Source organism: Thalassophryne amazonica, chromosome 2, assembly GCF_902500255.1.
Source record: "Thalassophryne amazonica chromosome 2, fThaAma1.1, whole genome shotgun sequence".
NCBI classification, from domain to species: domain Eukaryota; kingdom Metazoa; phylum Chordata; class Actinopteri; order Batrachoidiformes; family Batrachoididae; genus Thalassophryne; species Thalassophryne amazonica.
In genome coordinates, this window is record NC_047104.1 from 85,656,055 (window position 1) to 85,671,834 (window position 15,780).

The window sequence follows — 15,780 nt, forward strand, 5'->3', positions numbered from 1 at the left end:
AATACATTTTCTATATATTAAAAGCCAAGTGGCCTCTGTGTACATACATGCGTGCGACTTTGATCACAGAGAAACAGGGGAAAGCTGACATTAGCCGTTTCGTGTGCTTATGTATGTTAAGGATGAACGCCATGAAAACAGAAAGTTGGTAGAACTAATTTTTTTGGAGAAATTAGGGATATTATGTAACAACAGTGAAAAATGGATGTTGATATCATCATTAATGAGTCCCTGATAATCAGACAAGCTCTGAACAAAGGAAATATCTCAACTTTGCCAACTAAATATGTCAAATAATAAATAAAATTATTCGCAAAACTTTCTCATTTTAATTTCCTACACTTTCAGTTAAAATCATTATAGAAACTTTGCATAATTTATTACCACCCATGAATAAAATTTTAGTTACCTATTTTATAAACACTACACCATCTACAGCCTGTGGATCCCAACAGGCAACGTGCCAGTGGTGCTTAATGTGCCATTCAGGAGGTTGGATTTACCTGTTGTTGTTTCTTCTGAGACATATTCAGTTAAGATAGAACTGTACTGTGAAATTAAAACACACACACACGCATATTCATGAGCTGGTTGTGATCAGACTCCATTCATCTCTATGAAGACAATGAAATGTATGTGGCTCAAACTGTACAGTTACACTGGAACATTTTGAATAGTTGTTGACTTGGAAGATCAAGCCAACTTTTCTGTATGTGTCTGTCTAGCTTTCCAGACCGAAGGGAAGCTGTATCTGATCCTTGACTTCCTTCGTGGAGGAGACCTTTTCACTCGACTTTCAAAGGAGGTAGAATGACTGATGCTTTGAATTTGTATTTATTTATTGTTATTGACTTGTGCAGTATGGTGGCTAATCGGACAGTGCACTCGTTCCCAAAACAAAAGGTTTCCGGTGTTGCAAACTGAACGCCCCCCCCCAACAAACACTGGTCCGCCCTGCCTCCACTGCGCATGCGTCATTTCAGAACTCAGCCGCTGGTCTGAGAGGGAGTCTCTTCACCCAAAGCAATAAAATGGATTAATGGGATTATTAACCATCAGATGACAAGGTTAAGCCTCTTAAATCATTCTAAAGTCAATTTTAAGCAGAAATAAAGCAATACTCTGTGATGTTTTGAAATGACTGAGACGCAGTGAACACATCAGATAGCAGCTCGTGTAGCTGCGGCGCTCTGATCGCTTCCTCCATCTTTTATGATGAAATAATTCTGAATTTGTGGAAATGATTGTTGTACAAAAGCTTCAGATATCTGTCGCTGAGATGGATGATGACTGGAGTGCAGTTTGAAGCAGAAACAAGGTGATAATCTGTGAACCGCGGCTAATGACACATGCACAGTGAAGACAGGGTGGACCGATTTTTATGGGGGACCATTCGATCTGCGACACTGGTTCAAGACCACCTGCGTCCATTCTCTATGTAAGGTGGAGCTGCATCAAGAAGGACAGCCGGTGTAATATTTGTGCCATATAAACATGCAGATCCATGTTGTACCAATACTTAAGAATAAGGGTGTTGTACTGAGCTGTCGTAACTGCAGAGCATAAATGTGATCATCCACAGAATAAATTTATCAGAAAAAGTAATCAGAAGCTAGGCTGAGAGAAAAGGTGAAATTCTCTGAGCAGCAATAAGGTTTTATGCTGAGAAAGAATGCTAGAAAAATCAATATTTGCTTGAAAAGTTTGATGGAGAAGTATAGAGAAGGCCAGAAGGAGTTTCATTGTGTGTTTGTGGATTTAGTGAAAGCTTATGCCAGGGTACCAAGAGAAGTGTTGTGGTATCATATGAGGAAGTCTGAGAGGTATGTGAGGGTAGTGCAGGATTTCTACAAGGAAAGTGTGACAGTGATGAGATGTGCAGTAGAAATGGAGGATCAGTGGAGTGCTCTGGGGAAAAGGGGAATGAAAGTCAGTCGGAGCAAGAGAGTACATGCGCATGAATGAGAGGGAGCACTGTGAAGTAGTTGAGATGCAAGGAGTAAAGGTGGTGAAGGAAGATGAGCAATTTTCTTTTGAAACGAGGATGGACAGGATTAGGAATGAACATATCAGAGGGACAGCACATGCAGGACAGTGTGAAGGCAAAATTAGAGAGGAGATGGTTTGGGTATGTGCCAGCAAAGTGCACAGGGTATGTAGGGAGAAGGATGCTGAGGTGGAGCTGCCAGGGAGGACAAGAGGAGGTTTATGGATGTGAATGAGGACATGCAGTTTGGTGGGATAGAAGATAGAGAGGACGGAGTGAGATGAAGACAGATGATCTGCTGTGGTGCCCCTAATAGGAGCTGCCACATGAAGAAGATATTATGTGAGAATAAGGAATCATTTTCTGAGTGTTCTGAGTTCATTTTATTCTTTAGCAGCAAAGCAATTACCTTGGTCTCTGTAACTATAGATTGTGTTGTAGCAGGATATCTTCAAAATGCCAAATCTGATTTTGATGAAACATGCCGGTATACAGGGCATATTGTTGAGAAAAAAAAAGTGATTTGATTTTGGATCAGATCAGTCAACAGTGGAGGACAGAGGTCAAGGGTGAATTCTCAGGACCACAGCAATATACATCAAAATGCTAACTTTTATATGTAAATAAGTTTAGCTATTTTAATTGTTACTGAATTTGACTGCTTAAAAACTGACATAACATTTTGGACACACACCTGATACTTTGAAATTGTTGGAGTAGTGTCAGTGAGCTCTCTGAACACTTTTGATCTACTTTTATTTTCTTCTGGTTGTTGTCATTTAAGGTGATGTTCACAGAAGATGATGTTAAGTTTTACCTCGCAGAACTGGCCCTGGCCTTGGACCATTTACACAGTTTGGGCATCATCTACCGGGACCTCAAACCTGAAAAGTATTTTATGACACGTTTCATTTTTAGTACTATTTATTTTAATTTAATTTTTTTAAGTTTTTTATTAAGTACATTTTAATTTTCAATTTTTTTTTTTCCCTCAAAAGCATTCTACTGGATGAAGAGGGACACATCAAGATAACTGGTTAGTGCGTTTAACTCCAACCACCTTAATGACTGTCTTTCTGGTATTCTTTCTTCCACTCAAACTTTATTTCATCTTTCTGTTCATTGCTTTATTTATTATATATTTCTTTTACACAATCAAACATTTTCCAAATTTTTACATTCCTTCCTTCCTTCTTTCTTTCCTTCCCTACTTCCTTCCTTCCTTCCTTCCTTCCTTGTGTCAGACTTTGGCCTGAGTAAAGAAGCCATTGACCATGACAAAAGAGCCTATTCCTTCTGTGGAACCATAGAGTACATGGCTCCAGAAGTTGTTAACAGGAGAGGTCATACCCAGAGCGCCGACTGGTGGTCGTTTGGGGTACTTATGGTAAGAGTCGATCCACATTAAAAGAAATTTTTAGTTTAACAGTTAGAATTTCACTGAGCTCACAGCCACATCATGACACCAGGGAGCGGTGTAACCAAAGAGATGAAAAATGACATTTTTTTCAGTGACTCGTGCAGTAACTAGTAGCTCTGGCCATCATCTTGTTTAAGGAATTGAATGATGTTATACAGTGTAAATAAAGCAATGTGTTTACTACTTTAACCACAAACGTTTGGGAAGGGGAAAAGCTGGTCATCCAGTCTACCAGCTAACGACTGATTACATCATAATCATAGTCATTAATAACGCCACAGTCATTGCCTGACGGCGATAATAGGGTGGAAACAGAAAATTTTAAACGATCATAATGATAAATATTCAATTTCAATGCACAGGAACACAGTTATGGAAATGGTTTACTTGAGCTGAGTTATAAATTCCATTTACACAAATCAATTTTCATCCCAAAAATAATTGTAAATATGTGAAAATTGTGGCAAGTCCTTACACAAATGGCAGAAGAAAATATTGCAAACGCGAACTCGATGACTGGTCTTGTCTTTTTTTCATCTCTATGGGTGTAATCCCATTTAGGCTATATACATATAGTAGCACAGTGACATATGTGTGATAATATTCAGTAAAACTCACATATAATGGATTCAGGTGGAGCAGCGAATTTTGTCCATTGTAATCAAAATCCGCTATATGTATAAAACGGACAAAATCTTAATGGACTGCATTTATATAGCCCTTTTCCAACTGCATCAGACACTCAAAGTGCTTTAAAATTATGCCTCACATTCACCCCGATGTCAGGGTGCTGCCATACAAGGCGCTCACTACACACCGAGAGCAACTAGAGGATTAAAGGCATTGCCCAAGGGCCCTTAGTGATTTTCCAGTCAGGCGGGGATTTGAACCCATGATCTTCTGGACTCAAGCCAAACACCTTAACCACTAGACCATCACCTCCCCTAAAATCTGTCTTTTTCAAAGTCCCCTGCTGACTGGTACTTTAAAATTCCAAAGCCTGATTTATGCTTCTGCTACTCTGTAACTGTGTGGCCATACAATGACGTTGACGTGCGCGTGATCCTTTAAAGTTCTTCATCACGTCTTATTGCAGTTTATCACAGGAAAAGCAGCTTTTTCTGGATTAATTTGTCCCTCAACAATCTCCACTTCTTAATACAATCATCAACCTCCAAACCACTTATATGGTATGTACAATTTTCCTCGATGAATTGCGGGTCATATGAGCATCTTTTTTCTGACTCCTTGTTGTAAAGTTGGTCATATTTGTGGACTTTTCTGCCAAATGTATTTGATACATGATCTAAATGTAATCGGCGTGCGCACTGCAAAACCTTTAAAATATGATGGGAGAGGAAAGAGTGAAAATTTAAAGTGACAAATCACAGCACTCTGCAGTCTCCGTTTTAGCAGGTGCTTGGGTTCACAGCCACGCAGAGGGTTCTGATCTAAAATTCAGTGGTTCATCACACCCAGGGATATGTGTGAAACTTAACACCATATTACAGTGCAGGCAGCAAGCAGCATTTTGTTAATAATCACTGGCCTTGAATAAAGGCCTGCCTTGTTTAGGCACTGGGTCTGAGCACATGTTGATAAAAATAAACGGCCAGGCTTTTAATCAAGGAAATACAGTACCACTTTCCTTGAATCGGTGAGTATCAGTGCTGACTTCATTTCATACCTCTGTTACTGGGTACATCCACATTGCTCTGCCCAGTACATGTGAGGGGTTTTTAATGAAAATGCATTGTGATTGGACAGGATGTTTTGTCCGATGTGAGCGAAAATCTGTTATACAAAATCCATTATATATGGTGTTTATTACATGGAGCCAGTCTGCTCTGTGTAAGCCTGATCCCATCAGATCTCAGAACCTAAGCAGTGCGGCATCTGGTTCGAACTTGGATGGGAGACCTCTTCGGAACACCAGCGGCTTTGTGTGTGTTTCTGCGGGTAAAACTGGAGTTGCGTCAGGAAGGGTATCCGGCATTAAACTTGTGCCAAAATACCAATGCGGATCTGGCTGTATCCTCTGTGGCAGCCCTGAAAAAATGGAAGCACCTGAAATCACAACACACACACACGGTGTTTATTACATGGAAACCCGTACAAAAGCATTGGGACTTTTGCTTTTATCTAGTGAGTGCGAAAATCCAGTTTATATGATGATGGTTTAGGTGAGTTTTACCGTATTATTTAATTCAATGTAGGCTAAGAACTTTTTAACTTCAGCATAAAAAAAAAAAAAAAATGGTGAAAATCAAAACAATAGTACAGCTTGCACTAGTGGTTAAGCATTGGGCTTGAGACCAGAGGATCATGGGTTCAAATCCCAGCCTGACTGAAAAATCACTAAGGGCCCTTGCGCAAGGTCTTTAAACCCTGAGTTGCTCCCGGTGTGTAGTGAGCGCCTTGTATGGCAGCACCCTGACATCGGGGTGAATGTGAGGCATTATTGTAAGTGCTTTGAGCGTCTGATGCAGATGGAAAAGTGCTTTATAAATACAGTCCATTTACCATTTAACATACATTTCAGCATTTAACTTATTCTAACTTCCTGCTTGGCTACAGTAACTGATCTCCCAGAGCAGGAAGTGTGAATTGCAGCAAAGCTCACTGTCTGTCACTGTCTTTAACTGACTTAATGAGCCCTATCTTGACAATCTATAGCACACAGTCGAAATCCATTTATGTCGTGTCCAACTCATTTGTGCTATTTAACGGGTGTGTAATCTGAGCAGAGGGACTGGCTTTATCCGCATCATTATCATGGGTGTGTTTGGGGGATACCATGAAATAAACCATTGAGAGTCTGACCTGTTATCCCCTTTAAGTCACAGTGCAACAGGTGCACAGCACTCTGGTATTGACAAAGCAGGCTGAAGTGAGGGATTTTCTGGGGAGTTAACAGATCTGCACCAAGCTGTCAGAGCATACCAGTGAACAGTGGCCACCAAAGCTACCTGAGGTGAAATATTGAAGAAGTAACGTGAAGTTTTCTGTATTTACCTGTTTTTATTGTTTTTTTAGTGGTTGTTTTCAGGTCAATTTTATTATATTTACAGTACAAGCAGGGTGGACTTTCTATGGTGCAGTCACATTTTAACACCAGTCCTACTTGTGACTGGGTATGAAAACATTTGTGTGGAAACTGGAAACAACACTTGCACTGTGCTATGCACTCCTTTATTAACTGTGGCAAATAAAGCGCTCTATTTTACTGTTTTGTCTATTTTTTTCCTCTCTGTTTTCCAGTTTGAGATGTTGACTGGATCACTGCCATTCCAAGGAAAAGATCGGAAAGAAACAATGGCGCTTATTTTGAAGTAAGATTAACTAACTTCTTTTTTTTTTCATAGTTGTTTTTGTTAATTTATCCAAAACAAATCCATACAAGACCACACTTACTGTACTTTAGTTTGTGTTTTACCTATATAGATATTTGTTAATTACATTAACCATGGAGGTAATAAAGTTGTTGTGAAACCGCTGCTTTGCACTACTGTGACCCACAGTCTTTGCTTCCTCAAGTTCCACACAGAATCTTATTGTTTGATGTGTCTAACACTCTCCATTTGAGCCTAACAAGAACCTTTTGCATTTTGTGTGATGTATAGGGGTGATTCTTAGACTATGGGCACTTATTATGTCCTTTGATCATATTGTATGAAAAACAGAAAAAAGGGGAAATTTCACACTTTTATAGTTATCTTTACAATGAAAGTGTGTTAAGAAATTTGTTCTAGTAGTGTATGATGACGTTTTCACCTTTTTTCAGCATCATTATATGCAAATATTGCTGTTTTGTGCTTGTCCCACACCCAGACTTTTGATCTTCAATGATAAAAATGAATGGTAAAGAAACATTTTTTCTAATGTTTTAAAATATCTCTGAATAAAATATCAGTAAAATAATCAAAACATAATTGGGGTATTCAATGTCATACAACTGTTGTGATTTTTTTTAAACAAAATGTAGTTGTCCCACACTATTGCCGTAATTTCCACCACAACACTGTAATGTCCCTAAACAGTTTGTATGAAAGATTGTTTGGGTAGTGTCTATGGAGATAAACAGTGACATCAGAGCACATGTATATAGCGCCAAATCACAACAAACAGTTGCCCCAAGGCGCTATATATTGTAAGGCAATGGTGTGGTGGAAATTACATTTACAAGGCCAATAGTGGCCGTAGTTAAAGAATCACCCATAGACGATTTATTGGTGCATTTTGATGCTACCTAATTATAAAGGGCCAAAATATATAAATTAATGCCAGTATTACTGACTGACATAATCAAGAGAGATGACCGATAGATATTGTTTGTGTTGAGGATGAGGTTGTTGTCGTTGCACCAGGTGGTCAGTATGTGGACCTCATCCCTGTAGGCAGTTTCATTATTACCTTTGCCAACAAAGTTGGTGGAGGTTATGTTTTCACCTGTTTGTTTGTTTGCTTGTTTGTTTGTGAACAGCCTGGAGCCAACAATTTTTCATATATCATTATGAAATTTTGACTGAAGACTCATATCCTGATAGGCAAGAACTGATTCAATTTAGGTTAAAAGTCCAAGTCAGGAAAAATCTTCGAAAATTGGGTGGGTGAAGAGTGTGGGTGAAGAATGTTTTTACCTGATCAGAAAGGGATGGGTTGGTGGAGCTGGAGTGACTGTTGTTCTGTTTGTCATCAGTGATATTCCTTACACCTTGCCACATGGCAGGGGGGTTGTTTTCAGTGAAGTTGTCTCATTGCTTGTACTCACGCTTTGCTGATGCGACGGCTCTGTGTAGGTTGGCCCTTGAACTTCTTGTACCCTTCCCTGTCTACTGCAGTCAGTGCTTTTCCCAGGCTTTGAGCAGTTTCCAGATGCTGTTATTGAACTACGGCTCTGGTTTGGGAATTTTTTTGAGGTTGAGATGTCTGTGCAGAATTGGATGTAAGACAGGACTGTGGTGGTGTGGTGCTCAATGAGTGTTCAAAGAACTTCCACCTGGTGTCCTCAAAACCAGTCCTGCAGGACTGAAGAAACTTCCTGAGTCCAAATCTGCACTGTCTTGATGTATGGTTTTGTTGTGCTGATGAGAGGTTTGTAGGCTGGAGTCAGGAACGAGGACAAGTGGCCAGACTATCCGAGATGAGGTGGGGAGTGGGTCCTATAAGCTCCAGGAACATTGGTGTAGAGTTGGTCCACTGTTTTACTTCTTGTTTTGATGTCCACATTCCTGTAAAATTTTGGGCAGAACCATTTTTATGTTGGAGTGGTTGAAATTACCTGCCACAAAAAAAAAGCTCTGGGTGTTTGTTTTGTTGCTTGCAGATTATATAATATAGCTTCCTATGGCTAGCTTAGCATTAGCTCGGGGAGGAACGTAAACTGCAGTGATGAGACCAGTTGAGAATTCTATGGTCAGGTAAAAAGGTCTGCATTTAAGCATTAAGAACTCCAGATCCGGGCAAGAATGTCTCTTAATAACACCTGTGTCAATGCACCAACTGTTGTGAAGGTAAACACACACACCTTCTCTTGTCTGACTGGAGGTGGCTGTGTGGTCGGCACTGTTAGAGGGAGCCACCTGCCAGCTTAACGGCTAGGTCAGGAGGTTTGAATATAGCCAGGTTGTCCAGCTTGTTAACAAGGGAGCCGGCGCTGGTGAGGAAGATGTTGAGACGGCAGGTTTATGCAGGGCTAGTTGTAGCGTAGCCCGGCTTCTGACTCACGAACCTTATTTCTGCTTAATCTCACATTTCCGTTTGCATCTCCTCTTTATGAGTCTATTGGTGTTCATACATGCTGCTGAGTGTGTAATCTCAAGCTGAAAGGAGTAGGGATGAGTACAGATAAGATTTTATCGATATCAATCCCGCTTATCAATCTAATTCTTTACCGATTCCCTTATCGATACCTCTTGTGAATTTTATGTGTACTAAAAGTAGTCTTTAGAGGTTTTCTATGTCAACAACATTTTATTGAGTCTTAATGTAAATAAATATGAAGTTGGTCACTGGATCCTTAAGCTCTGGGCCTAAATATAAATAAAGAAAATCTGTAGTTTTTGTCAAAAGCATTTCCTTTCAGGTATAAATGAGACATGTCAAGATCAATATAATTCATAAAGAACGGAGGATATCTCATTTTGGGAGAAAAAAAGGTTTTGGTCGGTTATAGCTTGTTGTCTGTATTACAGTGTTTGGAAAGAGGTGTCATTTTATTTAAAACGGTGGTTCGCTTTGAAGTTATTAATTCTGACCGAAATCTATCTTTCCAAATTTACTCCACAGAGAGCCATGCAGCATTTGGAGCTGTGCAGTTTGTCCCAGAAAACAAAGGAGATTGTTATTATTAGTAGTATTATTATTATTTCCTTTAAATGATAGACAACTTCTGTTTACACAACGGTGAAGCGGGTCCAGCTCACGCCAGACAACCATCGCGTAAAACTCTGGTGTGGAATGGAGAACGATTCTTGTTTCTTGCCCGCAACATGACAAGAGTCCCAGATAGTGACTTTAATCAGTAGAAAGGTGAATCACGATTGACATCTGTAAATGGCTTTGAGAGGGGTTCATGAAGAAATTGTGGCAGAGAACCAGCGAAGCAGCGGGTCGCAGCACTGCTTTGTTGCTTAATTTCTTCAAGCAGACCTGCTGCTTGTGCACATACAGAAATGATCATTTTTCTGATAAACACCCTCAAAAACAATGTTCGCTCTGGCATAATGTGAACTGAATGACCGATAAGGAAATCATTAAGCAGAAAGGCTATTGATGCTGGTGGATCAAATCATTTCTTATCAATTCTTAACAGGAACTGGTTTTTGATACCCATCCCTAGAAGGGAGCCAGAGTCCCTCCGTACATATCCAAAACAGCAGTCCCTAAGATGTAAGATTTCCATTCGTGTGTAGGTTCTAATACTGTTAAACCTGCTAAAGCAAGAAGAGCTTCAGGTTGCTGCAACTACAGTAGTGTTCAGAATAATAGTGGTGCTATGTGACTAAAAAGATTAATCCAGGTTTTGAGTATATTTCTTATTGTTACATGGGAAACAAGGTACCAGGGTGATTCTTTAACTACGGGCACTATTGGCCTTGTAAATGTAATTTCCACCACACCATTGCCTTACAATATAAAGCGCCTTGGGGCAACTGTTTGTTGTGATTTGGCGCTATATACATGTGCTCTGATGTCACTGTTTATCTCCATAGACACTACCCAAACAATCTTTCATACAAACTGTTTAGGGACATTACAGTGTTGTGGTGGAAATTACGGCAATAGTGTGGGACAACTACATTTTGTTTAAAAAAAATCACAACAGTTGTATGACATTGAATACCCCAATTATGTTTTGATTATTTTACTGATATTTTATTCAGAGATATTTTAAAACATTAGAAAAAATGTTTCTTTACCATTCATTTTTATCATTGAAGATCAAAAGTCTGGGTGTGGGACAAGCACAAAACGGCAATATTTGCATATAATGATGCTGAAAAAAGTGAAAACGTCATCATACACTACTAGAACAAATTTCTTAACACACTTTCATTGTAAAGATAACTATAAAAGTGTGACATTTCCCCTTTTTTCTGTTTTTAATACAATATGATCAAAGGACATAATAAGTGCCCATAGTCTAAGAATCACCCACCAGTAGATTCAGTAGATTCTCACAAATCCAACAAGACCAAGCATTCATGATATGCACACTCTTAAGGCTGTGAAATTGGGCTATTAGTAAAAAAAAGTAGAAAAGGGGGTGTTCACAATAATAGTAGTGTGGCATTCAGTCAGTGAGTTTGTCAGTTTTGTGGAACAAACAGGTGTGAATCAGGTGTCCCCTATTTAAGGATGAAGCCAGCACCTGTTGAACATGCTTTTCTCTTTGAAAGCCTGAGGAAAATGGGACGTTCAAGACATTGTTCAGAAGAACAGCGTAGTTTGATTAAAAAGTTGATTGGAGAGGGGAAAACTTATACGCAGGTGCAAAAAATTATAGGCTGTTCATCTACAATGATCTCCAATGCTTCAAAATGGACAAAAAAAAACAGAGACGCGTGGAAGAAAACAGAAAACAACCATCAAAATGGATAGAAGAATAACCAGAATGGTAAAGGCTCACCCATTGATCAGCTCCAGGATGATCAAAGACAGTCTGGAGTTACCTGTAAGTGCTGTGACAGTTAGAAGACGCCTGTGTGAAGCTAATTTATTTGCAAGAATCCCCCGCAAAGTCCCTCTGTTAAATAAAAGACATGCAGAAGTAAAAGAAGAAGAGTAAAATTGTTCTTTTTGGGTCCAAGGGCCACAGACAGTTTGTGAGATGACCCCCAAACTCTGAATTCAAGCCACAGTTCACAGTGAAGACAGTGAAGCATGGTGGTGCAAGTATCATGATATGGGCATGTTTCTCCTACTATGGTGTTGGGCTTATATATCGCATACCAGGTATCATGGATCAGTTTGGATATGTCAAAATACTTGAAGAGGTCATGTTGCCTTATGCTGAAGAGGACATGCCTGTTGTGAAAGTGTAGGAACACGGACCCACAACAGGGGGCGCAATGAATGGACAATGGAGGAAGTAAAAAACAAGATTTACTACTGAAACAAGCACGAGTAGTATAACAAACACAATGTTTAGGGTCGAATCCGCTGGTGTCGTGTGGGCAGGCTCGAAGATAGGAGACGTCCGTCTCAGTCGAACCGGAACCACCCAGATCTCCACTGCCACCGAACCCCGGAAATACTGGAACCGCCAAGTCCCGAATTCCCAGGTGGCCACTGCCTCCGCTCGTCGGATCCGCTACTGCTGGCAGGAGAGAGCAAGAACACACAGGAGTGGATGAACGCACCCAGTACAGAGAGGGGAGAAGCCGCCTCCACCTCTTGGCAAAGTTCAGCAGGAAGGTGAGTACTTATCCAAAGAAGGAGGGTCTCAGTAGTCACCAGTCCTGAAAGGTTTAACAAGTTTATCAATCACAGAATATGCTGCAGAGAATGTTACCTTGGTCTTAGGCGATATCTCGGCACTGAGGTGGAGACGCCGTCCTCCTGATATACCTCGGTGCTGAGTAGAAACAGCTGTGTTTGGTGATGGGTGACAGCTGTCACCCAGATTACTCCCATGATGCGGTAGCGCCCTCTGGTGCCTGGAGCCCGCACTCCAGGCAGGGCGCCCTCTGGTGGTGGTGGGCCAGCAGTACCTCCTCTTCAGCGGCCCACACAACAATGCCCTTGAAATGGGTGTTTCAACAAGACAATGACCCCAAGCACACTAGTAAACAAGCAAAATCTTGGTTCCAAACCAACAAAATTAATGCCTCGCAGATGTGAAGAAATCATGAAAAACTGTGGTTATACAACTAAATACTAGTTTAGTGATTCGCAGGATTGCTAAAAAAAGCAGTTTGAACATAATAGTTCTGAGTTTGTAGCATCAACAGCAGATGCTACTATTATTTTGAACACCCCCTTTTCTACTTTTTTTTTTACTAATAGCCCAATTTCATTGCCTTAAGAGTGTGCATATCATGAATGCTTGGTCTTGTTGGATTTGTGAGAATCTACTGAATCTACTGGTACCTTGTTTCCCATGTAACAATAGGAAATATACTCAAAACCTGGATTAATCTTTTTAGTCACATAGCACTACTATTATTCTGAACACTACTGTATGTGCCCCGCCACCTCAGTACTTCTGTGTTTGTAGCACTATATACACACCAAAATCTTGGAGGCGTCCACCTTATTTTTCAACTTGTGGTGCTGTGCGGAAAGTGGAATGCATTTTCTTCAGTTGGGACGTCATTTCCATTTGCGATTTATGACAGGTAAATGGAATACAGCATTCATACTGTAGAGAATGAAGTGCATGATGCAGCTTCATTTAAAAAAAAATGGGCTCACAGTCCATAGCAGATCAGAACACACCAAAGTCGAAAAATAGTATTTTGAAACAAAGTGGCTGCAGGTACGGTACAAGAACTACAGAGTTAGAACAAATGTTTGTACACACAGGGTTTGGCACGTATCGATGAATAAGAACATTGTTGAATAACACTGCAATAGTCTGAAGATGAAGTACGAGGTCTATTAGAAAACTAACCGGCAGTTTTATAAAAAAAAAACAAAAAAAAAAAACTATATGGATTTGAATGACGTGCGATTACACCAAACATGCTTGAACCCTCGTGCGCATGCGTGAGTTTTTTCACGCGTGTCAGTGACGTCATTCGCCTTTGGGCAGGCTTTGAGTGAGCACTGGTCCAGCCCTCTCGGCTGAAATCCTTTCTCTGAGACACTGCTGGAGACGGCACGCGTTACTTTATCAAAATTTTTTCAGGACCTGTGAGGGATATCCGAGTGGACACTATTCGAGAAATTCAGCTAGTTCTCGGTGAAAAGTTTAACGGCTGATGAGAGATTGTGGAGTTTCTTTCGCTTTAAGGACAGCTCACAAAGCGGATCGGCGTGGCGCGGTCGGAGGTGGCGTCCGTCTGGCTGTTTCAAGCTGAAAACTTCCACATTTCAGGCTCTGTTCACCCAGGATGTCGTCAGAGAACAGAGAAGTTTTAGAAGAAGTCGGCATGAGGAGTTTATGCGGACATTCCACTGTTAAAGGAGATTTTGTAATGAAAGAACGTGCGGGCAAATTCGCCGAGTCGGTTCCGTGACGCCGCCGCAAATCCGTCTGCGCCACGACAGGAAAAACACTTCCGTGTTGAAAACCATTTGTAAAATTCAGGCGGCTTTTGTTGGCTTTTAACAAGTGAGTATCTGAGAAATTGTTTAACAGCTGGGCATGTTCCAACTTGTCCGTTAAGGTTTCCAATGGAGGTGTTTTTCCTGTCGCGACCCCCCGCGGTTGGGTCCGGCCCGACGTGCGAATCTGCCCGCATGTTCTTTCATTACAAAATCTCCTTTAACAGTAGAATGTCCGCATTAACTCCTCATGCCGACCTCTTCTGAAACTTCTCTGACGACGACCTGGGTGAACAGAGCCTGAAATGTGGAAGTTTTCAGCTTGAAACAGCGAGACCACGACGCCTCGGAGCACAGATCGCCGTCAGGCACCGTGGGCCGTCCTTAAAGCGACACTTACAGACCAAAATCTCTCATCAGCCGTTAAAATTTTTACCGAAAACCAGCTGAATTTATCGAATGGCGTCCACTCAGTTGTGCCTTACAGTTTTTGAAAACATTTTGATCAAACAAAGCAGCAGTCTCTGAGCCATTCCTAAACAATGAAAAAAAACGACGAGAGGGTGGGCCACTGCTCACTCAAAGACTGCCCACAGGCGAATGACGTAACCGACAGGCGTGAAAAAACTCTTGCATGCCCACGAGGGTTCAAGCATGTCTGATGTAATCACACGTGATTCAAATCCATATGGTTTTTGAAAAAAATTATAAGGTGGGATACTTTTCTAACAGACCTCGCAGTTTGTTTCACAAAATTCTTAAACAACCATATAGTAACAACAACAACAACACATACTTCTTATCACTTGCATTGTGAGGGAGTGTTAGCTTCAACATTTTGGCTATGTGGTGCTTTTCTCTATGCATGGTCCAGCCTGAATGATGTGACCTGAGATTTGAGGACCACAGTGGCTGGAAAAGGCCAAGGACACGATCACGCTCCACCTGCTTTCAAGAATTGGGAATAGACCAGTTGTCTGCTTGGATGGTTGTCATCCAGGACCCAAAGCAGTTGTGTGGTGTTGTGTATGCAGTGAAGCGTGACACCAGCACATTGCTCCAAGACTTGACATGACTAATCACGAATAAATGAATAATTTATTTGACACAATTTAACCAAATCTGAAACTAAACAAACTAAACAAGATAGCCCGTAATAACCGAAGATTACTGTGTGCATAAACCTGTTTCTTGTCATTTTCCAGGGCCAAGTTGGGAATGCCACAGTTCCTGAGTCCTGAAGTGCAAAGCTTGTTAAGAGCTCTATTCAAGAGGAACCCCACAAACCGATTAGGTATTCTGCATAAACAAGTACAGTATATATGAAAGGTGTCAGTGGGCTGATATACACCCAGTGCACTTTGCACACTGAGATATATCTTTATATTATCAATACTTGCCAGCAATGTGCGCTTCAATGGACCACACATACTCCAGTGGGTTTTTTTTCACTATACATGATATGACTTGATCATGAAGGCACTTAATATGAAACAATCGCAAATATTTTTCTGATCAATGTGAAGTTTTGATCAAATCTCCAGGCATATTAGCAGCAGGAATAATACAGTTGACATGGTTTTTTTGGGCTATGTTTTGCTTGACCTTTGATTTTGACTAATGTGTTTCATGGCATTGCTTCCCGCCTGATCCTTTCTGT

General features: G+C 40.7%; 1 protein-coding gene across 1 annotated transcript in view; it reads left to right on the forward strand.

Moving 5' to 3' along the window:
- rps6ka2 (ribosomal protein S6 kinase, polypeptide 2) overlaps positions 1–15,780 on the forward strand; it is a 97,992-nt gene that overhangs the window by 49,480 nt on the left and 32,732 nt on the right. The window contains exons 5-10 of the mRNA XM_034188657.1: positions 726–805; positions 2,772–2,878; positions 2,986–3,023; positions 3,232–3,374; positions 6,669–6,739; positions 15,326–15,414. Coding sequence (XP_034044548.1) covers positions 726–805; positions 2,772–2,878; positions 2,986–3,023; positions 3,232–3,374; positions 6,669–6,739; positions 15,326–15,414 — 528 coding nt within the window. The remainder of the gene's footprint in view (positions 1–725; positions 806–2,771; positions 2,879–2,985; positions 3,024–3,231; positions 3,375–6,668; positions 6,740–15,325; positions 15,415–15,780) is intronic.